Raw genomic sequence first — 20069 nt, forward strand, 5'->3', positions numbered from 1 at the left:
TCCAGTACAACTGTAATAAATGGATAAAAATAGTCATTGTATTCTATTGTATGGGCTTTGAGTTGTCTAGAACAAACTCCTTGAAACGAACCAAACAAATGCAGGGCCTCGGAATATGGCGATACCTTTTGTGATCCGAAAACTGCGGGTGTTGATCAGTGCTCACATTAAGCAACAGCTGGTTATATTCAACCTCAGAATGGCAAATCTTGCGCTTAGTCTCTCGGGTTGATTATGTTTGGGTCGAGAATTATTTGAGAGGATTTGAACTCCAAATCGCGTTGCATTGCCAGTGAGATCACAGCATTAATACGTTTACTTCCTGAGGATGCTACTCAATGGGGCTCGGTAGCTAGTGAGGATAGGATACAGAGGAAAAACAAGGAAATATAGGATGAACCTCAAACGATAGAAATATTTCACTCTGAGAGTGCGAGGAATATGACACGACCCGATGAGCAGCCAATCGCCACCGTTGTTTCAGATATAGCAAATAAGGAGGGTTTGGACGGTCGATACTCCGCAGGCAGCCACAACAGGTTAAATCCGTTATAGGTTATCCATGAAGCACCATCGCCTAAGCCATATCCATATTTCCCTGGTAAAGTAAAATGACAGGGGCTAGACGCAACAGGGTCGGGAGATCCTAGATTGAATGTGCCGACGTTTGTGTGAAGATGGTTGGGCATTGTTCTATTGAACTGGACGGATTGACGGGGGAAATTATCATTAAAGTTGAATGCACAAACATTAAAAGTGAATGTGCACTGGCCGGTAGCCGAATCCCAGATCCTGACAGTGTTATCATCCGACGCTGATGCGTGTCGGCTTCCATCTGGGGACCAGGCAATCGAGGTGACCGAGCTACTATGTCCCTCGAGCGTAGACGTGCACTGGCCGGTGGTCGGGTCCCAGATTTTGACGGTATTGTCACCCGAAGCTGATGCCAGTCGGCTTCCATCCGGGGACCAGGCAATCGAGATAACCCAGTTACTATGGCCCTCGAGGATAGATATGCACTGGCCGGTAGTCGGGTCCCAGATCCTGGCGGTATTATCATGTGACGCTGATGCCAGTCGGCTTCTATCTGGAGACCAGGTAATCGAGATAACCCAGTTACTATGTCCCTGGAGGATAGATATACACTGGCCGGTAGCCGGGTCCCAGATCCTGGCGGTGTTATCATGCGACGCTGATGCGAGTCGGCTTCCATCTGGAGACCAAGTAGTTGAGATAACTAGGCTACTATGCCCTTCGAGTGTAAATATGCACTTGCCTGTGGTCGGATCCCAGATTTTGACGGTATTATCACCCGACGCTGATGTGAGTCGGCTTCCTTCTGGGGACCAGACAATCGAGGTGACCGAACTACTATGCCCCTTGAGTGTAATTGTGCACTGGCCGGTGGCTGGATCCCAGGTCCTGACGATATTATCATCCGACGCTGATGCGAGTTGGCTTCCATCTGGGGACCAAACAATAGATATGACCCGACTGCTATACTCCTGAAGGGTGGATGTGTACTGACTGGAAGCCGAATCCCAGATCCTGACGGTTTTATCATAAGACGCTGATGCGAGTCGGCTTCCTTCTGGGGACCAGACAATCGAGCTGACCAAGCTACTATGGCCCTCAAGGATATATATGCACTGGCCGGTAGCTGAATCCCAGATCCTGATAGTGTTATCATACGACACTGATGCGAGTCGATTTGCATCTGGGGACCAGGCAATCAAGCTGACCGAGCGACTATGTCCCTCGAGCGTAGACGTGCACTGGCCGGTAGCTGAATCCCAGATCCTGACGGTTTTATCATAAGACGCTGATGCGAGTCGGCTTCCTTCTGGGGACCAGACAATCGAGCTAACCACACGACTATGCCCCTCGAGGATAGATATACACTGGCCGGTAACTGGATCCCAGATCCTGGCGGTGTTATCATGCGACGCTAATGCGAGTCGGCTTCCATCTGGAGACCAAGGAATTGAGATAACTAGGCTACTATGCCCTTCAAATGTAAATATACACTGGCCTGTTGTCGGATCCCAGATTTTGACGGTATTGTCATCCGACGCTGATGTGAGTCGGCTCCCATTTGGAGACCAGGCAATCGAGGTGACCGAACTACCATGCCCCTCGAGGATAGATATGCACTGGCCGGTAACCGGGTCCCAGATCCAGGCGGTGTTATCATGCGATGCTGATGCGATTCGGCTTCCTTCTGGGGACCAAAATATCGATCTGACCAGGCCACTATGCCCCTCGAGGATAGATATGCACTGGCCGGTAACCGGGTCCCAGATCCTGGCGGTGTTATCATGCGACGCTGATGCGATTCGGCTTCCATCTGGAGACCAGGTAATTGAGATAACTAGGCTAACATGCCCTTCAAGTGTAAATGTACACTGGCCTGTAGTCGGCTCCCAGATTTTGACGGTATTGTCATCCGACGCTGATGTGAGTCGGCTCCCATTTGGAGACCAGGCAATCGAGGTGACCGAACTACTATGTCCCTCGAGTGTTTGAAGACATAGACTCCAGCTCTCACCTATCACGGGGCTATTCAAAATCCAATCTGATTTCTCTTTCTGATAACATGTCCTCGTGATACACCGAGTTGGGCTAAAGATAAGCCCTGAGCTGTATACTTGAAGGGGGCTACTTTCGATTCCTTGGCTGTAGTATCGAATGAAGCGGGACGCATCTTGAACTCGGTCTAACAGGGCCTCTGACTTTCCTCTTTTCTACAAAGAGGTTCCGGGTAAGATGTCGGAATATTTTTCGAATTGAAATTATGACTCACCTGGAGTAACTCCTCCAGCTTCAGCATAGCCTTTATGCCTTGTGGCACGCTACCCAAAATCCCAAGACTTTCGAGCCAGTGAAGGTAATTTTGCCGCAGGAAACGATCCACGCATCCTCCATTATTAAGGCTGTGATCCTTAACTTTACCAGACCAACCTTCCTGAAGGTGATCAATCCAATACTCACACGCGTATTTTACAGCCGCTAAAGGATTCGGACTTAGCTGTATGAATTCCTTAGTCGAAGTTCCAAGATTCGCAACGCCAAGGATGTTACGTCGAAGTGTCTTGAATATCGTTTGCAGAGATCGCGCGAAAATTGCAAGATGTGCGGCTTCCTTGTCTCCTGGGAATAATTCGATTCGCGCCTTTTCAAGTAGAAATTCCTTGGCAGACTGGTGTACGAAAACAATGGTCTCTTCACGCAAAGTCAGAAACGAGCCACAAATTGCGATAATCTCCAATAAATCTTTGTGGTCACCAGAGACATCATTAGGTATTTTCACCAGGGCGGTCAATTCGTCAAGAGTAATAGGCCGATACACTATTGACATGGTAGCCAGTATTTGCTTGCATAACTCAGCATCTTCCGACTTTCGAACCTGATCAATCATTCGACTGTATAAAGCATTCAATCCAGGGGGTAAATCCTTAAGCTTCTTGAGGACATGTCTCCGCGATGTTCTGTTAAGATCCTGACAGACCAGGGCCACCCATAGAAAAGTGCCTTGCGAGTGTGATAATAAGTGATAGTAGACCATATCACGAATTTTATCGTTATACCCTTTATCTGTAACCAATTTTTGAACCTTGTGCTGAATGAACTTCTTCACAGCCTCAGATACAGACACCTCATTTAACTCCAATGAGATTGGCGCTATTTGAGTTGCAGTATCTAGATGCTCTTCAATATCAGGCCAGTTGCGGCTCGAAACAATCCACTTCACGTGCGAGTGGGTGCATGATTCTTGGACAATCAAGTCCAGAAGGAAAGGGAGGTCTATTGCGCATTCGTCGAGGGCATCGATCACTAAATAAGTATTCTGTAAGGTCGAATCTCTCAATATGTCGGTGAAGATTTTTGAGAGAGCATTCCAAGCATTTATATCCTCAAACAGTGTCTTCCCCGCTTGATCGTAGCGGCTCCGTACATGGGAGAGAAGAGATGGCCGCTTCTCAACTAGTGAATAAATCAAGCCACGGAGGACAGCCGTGGCATTATTGATTCGCACATCGGTAGATTGGCAGAAAAAGAAGGATATATTCGCATTGACCCCGATGGATTGGGTCAATTCGTCAATAATACCGCACAGAAGCATTGTCTTGCCTTTGCCGGGATCCCCCCCTGATCCAGAGGAGACGCTGGCTTTGGTTGTCTTGCCATTGTTTGAACTGCTCGTTGTCTAAAATCCAGCAATATGAGTCTTTAAGCAAGCCTCCATTTGTTTTCTGAATACGCCCTTTGTCATCGTGAGGACTAGTCGTTCGCAGATCCCGTAGGCACGCTTGGTTCAATGACGATTCTAATTGTACTGAGGAAGTCACACCCATGAGTAGACTGCGGCACTAACCGCAAAGACCGCGGTTAACCTAAAACCTAACCAAAACCGCAGCGGTTTTGGTCTTCATATCAAAACCGCAAATTTTTGCGGTTCGGTTTTGGTCTTCATCCCAAGACCGCAAAATTTTGCGGTTCGGTCTTGGTCTTCAAATGAAAACCGCTGCGGTTTTGCGGTTAACCGCGGTCTTGTAAACAATACAAACATGCTAAGCCTCGTGACCTGCTGGGCAGATAGATTTTTATGCAGTTTTTTTGGTAATTTTGTTGTTTTGGTCATGTATGAGAGCTCTGACTAATTTTCAGGCGAAGAGTCATCTCCAGGATATACGGAATACAGAGACTACAGAACAAAGAAACTGGATAGAAGAACAAATCAAGAAATATAATCTGACAGTATTTAAGCTACAAAGGCGCCAGTTGGAACCCCTCTGGCATTTTAGGCTTCTTGCGAATCCGCGTCGCTCGCTGTGTGCCTTCGTGTTCCATTTGATCCTCCTGCGAGCTAGTACTTCCAGAACGCGCTCGTTTTTGTGTCTCTCCTGATGGCTCCTGTCTATCTTCCTCCTCTTCCTCCTCCTCCTCCTTCTCTCCTTCCTTCTCTTCAATATCGCTAATTGGATCCAATGCTGGAAGAGGGGCTATTGATCCTCTGTCTTGTTCAATCATCGCTGCCTCACCCGCTAGTACAAGCTCTTTTGTAAAGTCAATCTCTCTCTGTTCAACCTCGAATTTTACAGCACACGATTGCAGCATCAACTCCTTGATAGTATCAGCGTTAAGGCGGCCCCGTCTGTAGTGACAAATATCTCGAGCACAGTTAAAAAGACGCTCAACACCTGCGCCACTCGCAGGAATTGAAAGAATATCCCGGGCTAGAGCAGCCAGCACTGGGAACTCTTTTTGATGCTCCTTCCAGAATAAACGGGGCTGTTGTGAAATAAGGCCTAGATAAAATTAGTATCTGAGATAGGCAGACAGGCAATTAGACTTACCTTTTGCAAGATATCGAGCCAGTTCATCATCATCCTCCTCTGCTGGTACTTCTGCTGCATAAAATGAAGTCTGTGAGTCACACAGCATCTCAATCTCATTAATATCACTGGAGTTCTGCTGGACATTAGAGGATGATTCTTCAGCCTGATCTGAAAATCGCCGTTTGTATCGCCAGAACTCTTTTTCAAGACGCCCACGATATCTTGCACCAAAATCAATATCCCCTTGCCAATCTTTTGAGGTAAAGAATCGAAGTTTCTTTGATGGGGCAAGAATGGTAGCAATACCATAAAGATCCCCATAAAACTCCTTATCAGTTGCTTGATAATACTCAGAAAGCTTTTCCCTTGCCGCCTGCAATGCCCTCAGCATTGATTTCTTCCATGGGAGTCTCTTTCGGCGAAGCTGGTTCTCGGAGTTCTCCAGGTGATTGAAAAGCTTATTGTAAACACCAAAGATAAGATGGATTGTGGTGTCTTTTGTTTTTGAGAGAGCAGTTGTGAACTTGAAGAATGGCTCAGTGATACACAGTAAGTAGTCGATCTGACGCCATTCTTCTTTGTCAAGCTGAAAATGGAGATAGCCGTGTGCTGTACAGTATTCTTGAAAGCTCTTCTGTAGTCGCTTGGCTCGGCCGAGCATCAGAAATGTAGAATTCCATCGAGTCCGTACATCTTGAAGAGGAAGCAGTCGAGGCTCCTGGGACTGGATTACAAGAAATGCAGCTCGGCGCTGAGGACTTGCATTAATAAAGATAGCAAGATTTCGGATCTACAGATAACTATTATTAGCTGTTATCCTCTCTCTCTCTCTTTTTGCTGAATCATCACATACCTTGTTCAATGTCTGGATAATCTCTCTCTTTGATTGCTGAGAACGCGCCTGGCGCTCACGGTCATCTGACCATCCATCCTCTGCCTCATTATTGGATGGCATTGCTTTTATTTTTCCGAGAAGTTGATTCAGACTCAGTTGGATCACATGGGCCAGGCATGGAACACGAAATATACCATTACCAAGCCCGTCACTTCCAACACCCTGACTTTTGAGCTCATCCTGAATACTGAGCATCATTGTATTGTTATTGGTAGCATTATCAGTTGTTACTGACAGAACCCGATCGGCAATTTTATACTTTTCGAGAATACCAATAACTACTGAGCTTAGGTTACTCCCAGTATGTGAGCCTTGTAAGGGTTCAAAGCCAAGTAGAGCCTCTCGATACTCCCAATCGTTATCCAGAAAATAACCAGTAATAGCCATAAAGCCCTGCTGGAAAGGTGATGTCCAGCAATCAAGTGATAGAGATAGTCTACTATCCTCTGGGAGCATATCTATTATACTCTGTTGTCCTTGTTGGATATTCGAGTGTAGTTGTCGGCTAATCGTCCGGGGCGAGGGTAGTTTGACCCGTGAGGGAGCAACAGCAATTAGATCAGCTAATTCCTGGAATTCTGGACGATCAAGGATACGGAATGGGAGCCGTGCGACGAGGATAAGAGAAAGGACTTTCTGGGCAAGCGCTTCTTCAGAGAAAGTAGTTAAAGTTGCTCTTGAAGTTTGTGACTACAAATTATAAGTTATTAGCTAAAAGCAGTATCTTAAAGAGAGTATATATACTTACCTGCTTCGCAAGTAACTTGCCAATCCCATGCTTTGGATGACAGGTATTCCCTTTCAGATGTGTGTTCATTGGTGATGTTCCTCCACGCCGAATATTTGGATGAGTAAGTGTAGTAAGGCAACGCTTACACATAACTTTAGGCTCTCCTGTCCGTTCATGAGCTACTTGCTCAAAGTGATCCCAGACTGAAGCTCTCTTTTTGTGGTCCCAATGAATGGTGGTCTCGATGTCTTTTCTTGTGCCATACTCTGTTTGAAGCCACCACTCAGTGAAATCCTTCCGAGTTTGGCCTGTTGCGGGGTCCATTTCTACAAGGATCCAAAATCGCTGAAGATGTGGCCCAGTACGTGTAAGGAATAAGGGCGCTCGCGGTAATTGCAGTTGTTGAGAGCAAATGGATGGTGTAATTGACTCGGTGGCAGTACGACAATATGTATTGAGTGATGGTAGGTCATCTGGTAGGAGAAAGTCAGTATCAGAATGCTGATCGGTGAAGACTGATGAAGTATAGGCCATCTTTGGCTATGGTCTTAAGAGCCAATATGTGTAAATGAGAGACAAACAACTTACAAGATTCGACGAGAGGACCACAAACACCAGACGCGACCGAGGACATTGATGAGTTGCAAAAGCAATTATAGAGTGGAGTCAAAGATATACTCTAATTGGATATTAGAGCTACTAATGCGGTTATCCTGCGGTTAACCGCAAAGACCCCTCACAATAACCGCACTAAGATTACCGAAAACCGCAAAAACCGCAAGATAACCGCAAGATAACCGCAAAATACCCCTGAAAACCGCAAAAACCACAGGATAACCACAAGGTAACCGCAGCACGACCGCAAGATAACCATTTATCACTGCAACTTTGCACTTTTAGGACACACTTTTTTAACACTTTTATATTGTAATACTAGATTAAAAATTATTAGGGATAGGTAAAAAAAACTAGCTCTTTTACAACATATGATCAAAATTCAGAATACTTAAAAATTAGTCAAGTTAGGCTTTTCATGTTCTACTGACCTAAAGATGCAGCATAATCTCTCTAAGTCAAATATATATTTCTGCGATAACTATACTCGATTACAAAAACTAATCACAACACACAGTAAATCTCGCCAACAATATCCAAAATCCAACTTCGAACTTGAATTTTTTGTAGACTAATATTTTATCTTTTAGAATACCGCTCTATTTCAAATTATTTCCAACAGAAAGTAAGAAAAATAAATGATTACAGTAGTAATAACGAAACCATATGTAAGAATGCATTATTTGAGCTTAGTTATCAGGTGTATAAAAACGGTGGGGTGGCTTAGATAGGTAAGATCTTCATCTTTTATGCTAGTGCGGTTAACCGCAAGGTAACCGCATTGCGGTTTTGGTTAACCGTAAAATTTGCGGTTAGGTTTTGGTAAAGATCTTAGAACCGCAAACCGAATCGATTTGGGTTTGGTAAAGATATGAAAGCCGCAGACCAAATCGATTTGGGTTTGGTTAGCATTTGAAGACCAAACCCAAAACCGTGCCGCAGTCTACCCATGAGTAACGATCCCATTAGAGTTAAGCCGCAACTTACAGAATGTGGTGACATTGCCATGGATGATCCCAGCTTGTAAGCCAGAGTTTGATGCGCCAAATGAAATCGTAGATGCCATGATTGTATTTGAACAAGGCCACCCGTTCGTAGCGAAGTGGTCGGTAAACCCCGCAATCACGTGATTGATCAAGCTAACTAAGGAACCAGTCTTCTCAATCCCCTAGTCCTGATGTATCCACAGAGGGTAGTCAGGAAGACATTACGTTGTATTCCTGTCTCTTTCCCTAACGACTTGTGGCCACCTAGCTCTTACCTATTTTGCTCTTGCTGATTTCCCTTGGGCAGACAATTTTCCTGTCAATATATCAGAGACGTCGGGACATTAATGTAATGTATTTTATTTCAAGTCGAATACAAGAAAATAAATCATGTGACCGTAAGTGAAATTATGTTTCACAATATTACGATATGCTCAATCAAAATAGACTGGCGTGTTTCAGAGTAGAGTTTGAAGAAGAGTCAAAGGAAATAAAGAGGTGAAACTGATTTCGAGCGGCTCTGTATATATTCGGAGTTTATCTGGAGTACCCCGGTTAGTGAAACTTGTCTCTCACGGTATAGAGGGTAACCAAAATCGTACTTACTACTATATTCAAGCAATCAGGGCTCTCAGAATTGAAATGAGAATACTTACACCGGCTCCACCACCACTGCATTCAAGGCAAGGGACACCATAAAGACTATTTGTACAGCTGGATGGATGGATGGATGATTTCATTTACCCTGACCCTTCGCCTCAACAGCGATATTATTTGTACTGTACATGTACAGCCAAAATTTATGGTTTCGACTGCACAGATTCTGGCAGCTTTGCTACCGGCGCGATCAGATCTGAAGCCTTTGTGTTTCCTATCCCTGAGAAGCTCCCGTCTGATGCTGCTGCTCCACTTATGTGCGGCGGAATCACTGTCTGTGCCGCTTTGACGCTCCACGGAGTTGTCAAGCCGAATGATACAGTAGGTATCATTGGCATTGGTGGACTGGGGCATCTGGCCATTCAGTTTGCTAAGGCAATGGGCTGTGAAGTTGTTGTTTTCAGTACAACGGAGTCAAAGAGGGAGCAGGCAATCCAGCTGGGTGCCTCGCACTTCGTGGTGACCAAGGGCAAATTCGAGTTGAGCGTTCCGCGAAAGATCAACCACCTATTGATCACCGCGTCCCAACAGCCTGACTGGAAGCAATTCATGCCAATTATGGCTAAGGGCGGATCTATTTAACCCCTGGCACTGTTGGAGCCTGAAGCCAAACTTGACATCCCCTACTTGGATTTCTTGATGAAAGGTCTTCATATCATCACTTCTTTACCAAACTTGACCTCATACAAGTCCATGTTGGAGTTTGCAGCCAGGCACGACATCAGTCTGATCATTGATCGGGACGAAATGTCAATTGATGGGATCATGAAGAGTTTGAAGAAGCTGAAGGCTGGGAAGACCCATTATCGAGGAGTGCTTTGTGCGACTACCGAAGCTTAGGATTCATCTTTGCTTATTTCCATACTGGCGGTTCTTCAAATACACAATGCGCAATAATGACCTCGCTTTCATCATGGGTCGTCGCATGCCGTCCGTTTTGTAGTGGGGGCATTGTTCACAGTACTGGGCGTGTCCGCCATAGGCTACATGACTACGAGAGTTATTTAAGACTTTCGGGGTCAGGTGCCAAAATTCGCCTTGTGAAAAGTTGCTCCATGTTAAGTTACAGTGATATTCGAAATCAGATTTACCTTCTTTACTCTTTCTTCTTATCTCATAGGGCCCCGCTTTTCCCTATCAGGCTAAGACCCCATTACACTATGTAGCCTCGATGAGTCATGATAAATTACCGTAAGTCGTTTGTACACGCTTTCCTTTCGCCTGCAAGTACCATATTGCTTCTTGGTCCGTCTCCGAAACTAACCTATCGCCAAGTGGCTACTCTATGAACGAGACCTAATTAAACGCATCCGCATATCGTACTATATTGCATTTCATCATTTAATGAGTCATCGATAGATACTGTAAACTACAACATGGTTTTCTTGGCAGGGCCCAGGGACAATTCTGGCGACCTGGCCTGGCCGACGCTCACCGCCATCCCCTTTTTTCTTTCCCCACAAATTCCTTATCATACAGTATCATATCAACCTCCAGGGCTCCCCCGCATCCAAATCGGATGGCAGTTGGGTGTCATTATGGACATATTCGGGACGGTTGTCACGGCCCTTGACATTATAATCAAATTCCTCTCTACCAGCTCCGCCTACTCCGACGAAGCCGAATCGCTCCTTCATCGCTTTAACTGGGACCTCCGCGTGGTGAACAAAATCATCGAGTATTTCGAGGAGAGGCGGCGCCATAACCCAAGTCACGAACTATCCGACAATGATGAGGAGCTCCTTGAGAACACTGCAAGGTACCTAGGAAAGTTGGCTGGTAAGGTGGCTGGAAGTATGACGAAGATCCAAGGGTCGGGTTTCCTCCAGCGGGGGCGCAATCAGATGTTGTGGATCAGTCGGCGGAGCGAACTCCAGGAACTCGAGGCGGAGCTCTACGAATGGTCCACTCGTTTCGACATTAAACTGCTTGCCCTACCCGCTGAGTTCAAGTACGTTTTACCGGGTTCGGAGCGTGACAATGCACCTGCTTCGCCTTTTGTCCAGGCCAACATCCAACTTCAGGACTTCCTAGCCCTCTCCCAAGAAGCAAGGGACGAGAAACTTCAGAATATGCTCGAAAGCAATCCTCCAGAGGAAATCACACGGGCAATTGCCAACTATACCTCACTCAAGCCAGTAGATGTTGGGAATAAGCAGTTCATCCTAGCAACCAGGAACTTCCCACCCGACACCAAGCCGGACACTGCTGAGTTTCATCAGCTAGTGTCCGGCCTGGGCCAGCTCGCCGCGGCTCTCAACTGTCTGAATCCAGCTGTGAATATCGGCCTGCTCCAGATTGCCCATTACATGTATGACTTTCCTGGCCGGCGGTTTGTCTTCGCTCAAACTGCGCCCTATCGTGTCGGCTCCATGAACGCTCTAGAAACACTGTTAGACAGGTCGCCATTCCCTCGTGTCTATGCGCCGCTGGACCAGCGGCTAAAAGTTGCATATAAGCTTGCCGAGGCAGTATTCTTCCTCCATGCCGCAGGCTTCGTGCACAAAAATATCACGTCTCTAAGCGTCGCTATCCTCGAGAAGGCCGAGAGGTACTGCAAAATCACGTTCCCGTTCTCGATCGGGGACCCTTACCTAATGGGGTTCGATATTATCCGCACCAGTGACATGGCCACTAAGTTAGAGGGCGCTGGGCTGGGTGAGAATAGACCACTAGTCTCGACTGGGAGCACATGGAGCTTTGAGGTTTTCCAACACCCAGATAGGCTCCTTGGGGCCAAGAGCGAAAGATATGTCAAAAACTATGATATCTATAGCCTCGGCGTCGTGTTACTCCAGATAGGTCGCTGGGAACCCATGAAGATAATCACTGCGAAATGGTCTAGTGATCCCCTAACCTGGCGAGAGGGGTTAATAGAAGAATGTATGGGCTTAGAGGCGAGGGTTGGCGCCAGATATCAGAAAGTGGTAGCGTGGTGCCTTGATGTGAAGGCAGACCCAATAGTGAAGGATGTGGACTTCATTCAGGAGGTGTTGGATCCGTTATACGACATAGCGAAAGCCCTGTCGTAGTGGGTTCGGAACATCTCCTGCTGCTATCCTCTTGGAATAGGTAGATACACTGAACATTAGAGGCGCGGACAGATGACAGCAGGCCCTCCCGCAAGAGCAACATGTTTAATAGTAGTAATTGCTCGTAGGATCAGGACAAGGGTAGCCGAACTTACCCAATTTGTAAGTGTAAAGGCAACCACTAATTATAATAACTGCTCGGGGGGAATAGAGGCCATACAGTCATTCTCGAAATCGCCTTGACCACTGGACACTAACAATGTCTTTTTGGCCCCACCGCCAATGCTTTAGCGCGGAATCGATTATTCGACTTGCCGCAGGATGCAGGCAAATCCGTTGATACGGTACGGTATCATTTGTAACATTACACAACTCTATATGAGTATTCTGTAGAATTCCATAGAAGCCGATAGTAGGTCCCTACGAAGCTGCCCAACATGTAATTATCAATTTTGATCATTCCGTTGATATCATTCGATATCATATTTACTAGTAATACCATATCAGCTAGATTTGACATACACTATGAGGACCCGCCGGCCTGTATTCACTACTTGATTGAATAGGATGAAAAGAAGTGGTTATATCACTGCGCGCGATAGATCTAGACAATGGTGGTTTGGCTCTATTACAATGGGGGAAGTAATCGCATCAGGTCCAGCAAACTATCGGGCTCTTATATCTCTAGGTTCGGTTAGAAAATACACTGACTTGTCTGTGTCTGAGTTGTTACAAAAGACGTCTAGATCTACTACAAGCTATAATGAGGCAAATGGTGTTTCTCGAGTTCTCCAGCATTTCTCAAATTCTTGAAGCCAAAAAAAAAACATATCGGGTCCCACTAAATCTCTCAATTCGGCAATGTACTCTTAGCAATAGAAGTTGGAACCCAGGACGCGAGGTTTCTCGTAAGTTTTGTAAGCGGTCGTTCCTCAGAGACAGACTGACCAAGCCATACCCTGAGATGCTCCTGCGCAGAATGACAATTTTCTTTGCGTGGATCATAACTGATCTCTCGAGTATAAGCTTCCAAGAAGGCACGTGCTTCGTCAACCGTGCAGTCCCTACTAACAGCTTCCCCACGTAGCTGTTTGGTCCATTTCATACCCTCCATGGTGACTATTTGGTGGCTCTCAAGGGTCTGATCAGCAAAAACATCGATTTCTTTGAAGCCTACACAGGCTTGGTAAGCCTCGAGAACGTGAAGAACACAAAAGACTTCTCTGGCGAAGGAGATCATTCATCGTGATAGGGGCCATACCAACTTCTACATCGCCAACTAGTCTTTCAAGTAGGAAAAATTTGCCATCCTGGGTAAGGAGAAGCAATCCAGAATGTGCAAAGATATCTCGCCCGAACGGAATTCCATCAAGTGCTCGGCGAACGACGAAGGTACGATGAATTTGCTGTGTTGAGTCGATTTAGTCTTTTCTCCCCTTTAGAATATTCAGTTCATAGGGGTACTCACATTTCCATTCATCGATACTTATTTTTCTTCTGTCAAGTTCGGTAATGTATTGCACAGATAGTAATGGTGCGGTGAAGTGTTCTGTCAGCTTGCCCCGCTTTTCTGGTTCGAAGATATTCGTATACTAATAATGGCTGTGAAGAATCAAACTCCTCCAGTCAGGCTTGGCTTGTGTAGTCCTTGACAAAATATGGCCTTCACTTACTATATCTCAGCTGTTTTTCTCAAATGAAGACCTTATTAGAATTGTAAGTTCAAATAAATCACCGTTGAAAGCAAGTTCGACACAATTCGCATTGGTCATGTGAGTCAAAGCGGGGTTCGCCAAGGGATGAGAAGTTGGGCGCTTGGCTATAACCTCCCTTGGCTATCTCGTGTCCTGTCCCATTGCCTCACGCAGTCTCATTCTTCAGTTTATCCGATGCATATGGCTATAATCAGAGATTTGACCCTATAATGGCTGACATGATTTCCCAGGCCGCAGGCACTCATACAGAGCGCTCTGGGGTACTACATCCTCCCAGCTATCGAGATGCGGCTATTCACAGTGCTGTGCCAGCTACCAAGGAAGAATGGACCGACCTTTTAAAGAACAACACCTCCTGCTTGAAAGGTATCGTCGTCTCGCGAAAGGCAGGTGTTCCAGAGATGGCTCAATATACAGGTATGTAACTTGTAAGTTGCGTTAGCTGAGCCTTTCTAATGCCCATCCAATTTCCTAGCCTTTGAATTCGACTACGACCCATTTCAAGGCCCCGAATATGTTCAAGACGAAAAAACTGAGATCAAAGTTGTCAGGATTGAATGTGAGAGTCAACAGCATGCTCTTGATACTGGCATCTCCCAACATGAGATCGAAGTCCTGATGTAATGTTGATGAATCGCAATCGACGAATCTGTCTCTAAAAGGGCATAGGAAGACCGTCGCCACGGACATGAGGTTGGACTTTCAGGCTCGTCAAGTGTCCGTGCGTCAACATAAAAAGTCATCACGAACCAAGAACCTACAAATCTCGCACCGGGTACGTGTGGGCTATATCAAGTTCTCAGGGATCGATGCTAACATTCTAACTTACATAGCATCCCAAGTTTATACTTTATCTTGACCAACGGTCCCTCGCGATCGCCCCGGACTGCCAAGCTCGGCTTATGCAGCTTAAGCACACAGATGACAGAACACGAGCTGTGGCTTTTCTAGAGGACTACGGTAAGCTAGAATTGAACTTGTTTCTGAGTCTGTTGGCTATAATTTGACATTTCAAGGGGACGGATTTGCAATGCAGGCCACTTTTGGTGGCCTTCTTTTTCATAGCGAGAACGTCAGCAAGTTAGAAGGAGACGCATTAGACCAGAGAGAAAACACCCTAAAAATCGCTGCCAAGGCGGCTTTCTCCTCCATTGATTCCTTCTCCAAAGCGAGCTCAATGGGCTTGGAGACCGCCATACTTCAAAAGGACTATTCGAAGATCAGTCGTACTTCCGAAGAAATGTTTTGGTGCGGGATTGGGGGCGATCCATCTCTACACGGGCAGTAAGTTCACCTATAAATTAAATAGAGTCATGTTAGAGTGGATCTTGACTCATTTTGTTGATCAATCTAGCCCTGAAGCATGGCTGCTTTCGATGAAAGAAGATAAATCCAGATGGAAAATCATTGATGTATGTGGGGAGCAGTTTCAGCGAAGCAGAGATACTAACAAGTCTTGAGCAGAAAAAACTTCTCGTACCACTCCCAGTAGTATTGGGGAAATTCAACGGCTTTGAATGGGTTCCAGAACGGTTTACCCAGTTACTAAGGCCAGAGATACAGAGTTTGCCGCTCCTGGTCCTGCCTGAGGATTCCCGTATCGGCCTTTCATCGTTGGCGATCACCGCAATGGAAACTCGAATTCACCGAGGCATTGACCAATATGACTATGTTGTATCTGAAGACAAGTTTTTCGTTGTCTTTCAGGATCAAGGGGGATACATCAAATACGGATATATTGATATGGCTGATGATGACCAGCGGGATGATATTCTATTCGTTGACGCGATTGTCCGTGCACGTCATAACACTCCTCTCCTCTTGCTTGGCAGAGGACTCTTTTTCACCATTAACAATCATATATGTGACTGAGGACGGACTCTTGGCTAATCAAATGTTGGATGCCAGCACCGGCGCCTGGGATCATGGGACTTTGGTTGACCTCCAACTCCAGGTCGCGCCCCACTCAAATCTCGCTGTTTCGACAGAGCCCGAAGGTTATCTTTGTTTCGAAGACCCTGACGGCGACCTGTGTCTCGTTGGTCCACAGCAACAAGTTGTATGCATGGATCATGGGAAAGATCTAAATATATTACCAGGAACATCTCTGACAATAACAAATTGGTGGAGCTACACAGGACCAATTGGTTGGAGATCTGAGCACCATAACTTAGCCATTGGCTTCCAGAACCGTGATGGGAAACTAATGTTGCTTGAGAGGAAATTAGACGAAAATGACTATATTAATTGGAACCTATCGGAAATTGTCGCGCCCTCTATTACAGAGGGTATTCCCTTCAAGCCGTGGGCACGGGCCTGCTGGCTGTTCTCGCTTGGCCCAGGTTCCCCACCAACAATCCAAAATGCATTCTTTCCCGATTCATCGAATCGACTGTCATTTCATGCTTTTGAGGAGTCTGGACTTTTCGTCAGAGAATCAAATCCATTATGTACGATCTGGGAAAAATCTCGTTATGCCTATGCGGATGGAGCCTTGGTATACATGTCATCTAATGGGCAGCTTGAGTGCAATTTAACTTTGTCCAGAAGAAAGCGACAGATTTTCCAGCCGCACTGCCGAAAGCGATCCCTTGCCCAATTACGGAAAACTTTTTTGCTTCTCTAAGTTCCAATATAATTTATACTGTTTTGGCACCGGCTGCACTGACTGCTTTTGACGCTCGCGCAACGGCGAGAATTTTCGTAAATATTAATTTCATCGAGAAGAAAAGTTTCTAGGCGCCCTTCATTTTATCCAGAAAGTCGGAATTCATTCGTTCAACTGTTGTAACTTACATAGAAATATACAGTACTGTACAGGGCGTAACTTACGGTGCCCCTCAAAATCATGTGGCTGGCTCAATGGCAGGTGTGCGCTAAAGCCTTGGCGGTGGGCCCAGAAGAGAGTCATTGAGTATGTATTGGTCAAGCCGATTTCGAGAACGACTGTATCTAATTCGTCAACAGTCTGGCACGACCCGCTTCGAGACAAAACACATCTACGACACCTACGTACGGTACAACGAACAGCGATCATCCGGATTCTCTCAGCATTTCGAACCGTGGCTACGTCCACGCTGGACGTCGAAGCATATATACTACCAACCCACCTCCGTCTGCGCCTCCGCGCCCAAACCACGATCACCAAGCTCCATACACTGCCAGGAAAACACCCAATATGGAACACCCTACTTCGCGCCCAGAGGAGACGGAACAACATCGGGACGTCCGCCCGGTTCCCACTTGCGGAAGCCCTAAAAACAATGTCCATAGAGAGATTACACGAACTAGAAATGATCGATCCAACCCCACTCCCCCCATGGCGAACCGAAGCCTTCTCGAAGATCGAGATCGAACCCGACAGAGAGATCGCAATGGAACGAGCGAAAGTAGCAAGATCCAAGATGGAGGTCATCGTCTACTCCGACGCCTCGGGACACCAAGGTCATCTCGGCGCCGCAGCCACAACGCTTAACGACTCATTGGAAACAACCGAAAACCTACAAATCCAGGTCGGCCCTGCGGACCGATGGTCAGTACATGCCGCCGAACTGATCGGAATCTTATACGCAATCAACGTCATCAACAAGATCGGACTGCAGCGTCGGAGGTCAACTGGTAGTCGAGTGAAATTCGCAGCCATCCTCAGTGATAGTATGTCGGCACTGCAAGCGATACGTAACCCTGGGAACAAGTCTGGACAGCAGATCATCCATGCCATCCTCCGGGCAGCCACGAATACCAGGACCCATGGCATTGTGATCAGCCTACAGTGGGTACCCGGGCACTCCAACGAACCTGGGAACGAGGCAGCAGATCGGTTGGCCAAAGAGGCTGCCAAACCGGGCCAAACCCACCCATTTTCTCCTTTACTATCTCGTGAGAGGGCGTACGTCAGGAAAGGCATCTACGCTCAGTGGGAAAAAGAGTGGAAGGAGTCTCGGAACGGCGGTCACCTTCGAAAGATCGATAAGACACTACCGGCCAAGTATACGAGGCGGCTCTACGGGACTCTGCCTCGTAACCGGGCGTACTTACTAACGCAGTTGCGAACGGGACACAGCTGGCTATCAACATATGCCAAGACGTTTCGCTTTCGAGACGACGATAAGTGCGTCTGCGGTCAGCGAGAAAGTGTGACTCACGTCCTCCTGGACTGCCCTGAGCTCAGACAGCTACGCCAAGAGCTCCGGGAGAAAGTTGGCAGCGCGTTCAACAGCATAGCAACCCTGCTGGGAGGACATGGGGAAGAAGTGAGAGATACACGAGGTACTGCTTCGCGGGCTAAGACAGTGGAGGCTGTCTTGGACTTTGCAGAAGCATCACAACGGTTCCGAAGTCGCGCGCCATGAGGGCAGCTATCTAAAACACCGGCCACGAGGCCACGGCAGGCCCCAACGAGGCTCCAAGTTCGTTTAAGAAGTGGTACACGATACATGTACGTACATTGATTTATAGTTGCTGTATGCTGCATATCGCTTAGCGAGGGGTCAGCGTAAATGAAATCATCCATCCATCCGACTGTATCTAATTAATTCTCACTTTATGTTAAGAGGAACATGAAACTTGTCAACGAAACCAGGCGTGCGATAATGCCTCCTCTGCGTGGGGTCTTTCGACCGGATCGGCTATAATCAGCGACTCCAGGAGCCTTACTCCATCGGGGTTCAGTTGCCGACTGATCGTACCCTCTATCCCACATACGGTATCGTCATATTCATACGCTGCATGCACATCGTCCTGGAAAAGCTTTTCCCCAACGACCATCTTGTACATAATGCATCCCAAAGACCATAGATCCACCGCTTTCGTATATTTCCCCATCTTGTTCTTGGTGATCTCTGGAGCACAGTATCCCCCAGTACTGTACTTCGTATCATATTTTGTTGAACTATCTGCGGGCACTCGCTTGGAGATGCCAAAATCGCCAATCTTGGCACGAGGTGGTTCTCGGGAAACGAGGAATATATTCTGCCCTTAAGTTTAGCATAACTTATACCTCTTTGCGCTTGTTTTCAACCCACCTGTGGCCTGAGATCGCGGTGAGCAATATGTTGACGATGCATTCTCACTAGCCCCTCCAGAAGTTGCCGTATCACCAGCCTCGTATCATCCTCATTCCATGGTGACCCAAGACTTGCTTCTAGGTCACCTAGTTCAACGTATTCCATGGCCAAGTAGACATAATGTGTATCTTCACTCCACCCGAAAAATTCCACGAAGAGCTCACTCTACAAGAATCATTAAAAGGGTCGCTGTGCGTGCGAGACATTCAGCAACTCACCTGCTCCTTCATCAACTCGGCTGCGATGATGATCTCCCGGACGATGCTGTCTCTCTCGATGGCGAAGGAAGGGGTCTGCCGTTTGAAAATACGCTTCACAGCGACACATGGGCTCCCAACACCGATGAGGGTCCCCGGCTCTTTGAAGACTTCACCAAAACCTCCGTGGCCGATTCGGTCCGCGCATCTGGGATTGAAATCAAGCCTAGAGTCCCTCTTCATCTTTTCCATCTGTTGTCTCATCCAGTCTCGGGTGCTCTTGCTAGAATCATTTGCTGAGACGTGACGTTTACTTTCGCCCGCCATTTCATCCTTCTGCAGCTTCAAAGATTCGGATGCAGTGACTTCAAGCTCGAGATTGTCGAGGGCTTGGTTCAAGCTAGTTGTGTCGTTTGCCGTCATTTTTGCCTTCTCCTCCGGCTCATTCATCGGCTCGACCAGAATAATATTGCTCTCGTTGACAATCGTTGACGCCAGACGTTTGCTCCGCGTCGTTATTATAATAGAGCCATGAGGCCCTTGAGGGAGGAAGGTCAGGAGTGGCTGCGTCGCTGTTGGTGGGGATTCGTGGAGGTGATCATTGACATTATCGAGAATTAGTATCCATTGTCCACATCTCCCACTCTGGAGCCAGTTATAGACGAGCTGAAATATGTTGGCGTCAGGATCTTGTCGACTAGGGATCTTGACTCGGTCCGCAATCTCTCGGTAGCTTTGCTCAAAGTGGGCTGCGTTGCTCGCATGAACCCAAAAGACCCATGTTTCGGGTGATATTTCGCGTATTCTATAAGAGTATTCGACGGCTAGATGCGACTT

The 20069-nt window shown here is 46.8% G+C and overlaps 6 protein-coding genes across 6 annotated transcripts; 3 read left to right on the forward strand and 3 right to left on the reverse strand.

Moving 5' to 3' along the window:
- Positions 1–419: 419 nt before the first annotated feature.
- N7533_008323 (uncharacterized protein) lies at positions 420–4273 on the reverse strand (the record flags this gene model as incomplete). Its single annotated transcript, XM_057104973.1, has 3 exons — positions 420–2744; positions 2804–4207; positions 4262–4273. The coding sequence occupies 3 exons, from the start codon at positions 4271–4273 to the stop codon at positions 420–422; spliced, it is 3741 nt and encodes a 1246-aa protein (XP_056959930.1).
- Positions 4274–4767: 494 nt separating this feature from the next.
- N7533_008324 (uncharacterized protein) lies at positions 4768–7598 on the reverse strand (the record flags this gene model as incomplete). Its single annotated transcript, XM_057104974.1, has 5 exons — positions 4768–5309; positions 5358–6129; positions 6193–6924; positions 6983–7437; positions 7553–7598. The coding sequence occupies 5 exons, from the start codon at positions 7596–7598 to the stop codon at positions 4768–4770; spliced, it is 2547 nt and encodes an 848-aa protein (XP_056959931.1).
- A 1693-nt stretch (positions 7599–9291) lies between these two features.
- On the forward strand, positions 9292–9804 carry N7533_008325 (uncharacterized protein; the record flags this gene model as incomplete). The annotated part of the gene is made up of 1 exon (XM_057104975.1): positions 9292–9804. One exon carries the CDS (start codon positions 9292–9294, stop codon positions 9802–9804), a length of 513 nt encoding a protein of 170 aa, XP_056959932.1.
- A 794-nt stretch (positions 9805–10598) lies between these two features.
- Positions 10599–12254, forward strand: N7533_008326 (uncharacterized protein; the record flags this gene model as incomplete). Its single annotated transcript, XM_057104976.1, has 1 exon — positions 10599–12254. One exon carries the CDS (start codon positions 10599–10601, stop codon positions 12252–12254), a length of 1656 nt encoding a protein of 551 aa, XP_056959933.1.
- Positions 12255–14178: 1924 nt separating this feature from the next.
- N7533_008327 (uncharacterized protein) lies at positions 14179–15841 on the forward strand (the record flags this gene model as incomplete). Its single annotated transcript, XM_057104977.1, has 7 exons — positions 14179–14386; positions 14445–14589; positions 14639–14744; positions 14803–14929; positions 14986–15253; positions 15324–15381; positions 15434–15841. 7 exons carry the CDS (start codon positions 14179–14181, stop codon positions 15839–15841), a joined length of 1320 nt encoding a protein of 439 aa, XP_056959934.1.
- Positions 15842–18621: 2780 nt separating this feature from the next.
- Positions 18622–19484, reverse strand: N7533_008328 (serine/threonine-protein kinase; the record flags this gene model as incomplete). The annotated part of the gene is made up of 4 exons (XM_057104978.1): positions 18622–18624; positions 18674–18940; positions 18994–19200; positions 19254–19484. The coding sequence occupies 4 exons, from the start codon at positions 19482–19484 to the stop codon at positions 18622–18624; spliced, it is 708 nt and encodes a 235-aa protein (XP_056959935.1).
- Between the last annotated feature and the right edge of the window lie 585 nt (positions 19485–20069).

This window comes from Penicillium manginii (genome assembly GCF_028828005.1).
Source record: "Penicillium manginii strain IBT 31320 chromosome Unknown utg000005l:1.0-5665137.0:1.0-5668048.0, whole genome shotgun sequence".
Lineage (NCBI taxonomy): Eukaryota > Fungi > Ascomycota > Eurotiomycetes > Eurotiales > Aspergillaceae > Penicillium > Penicillium manginii.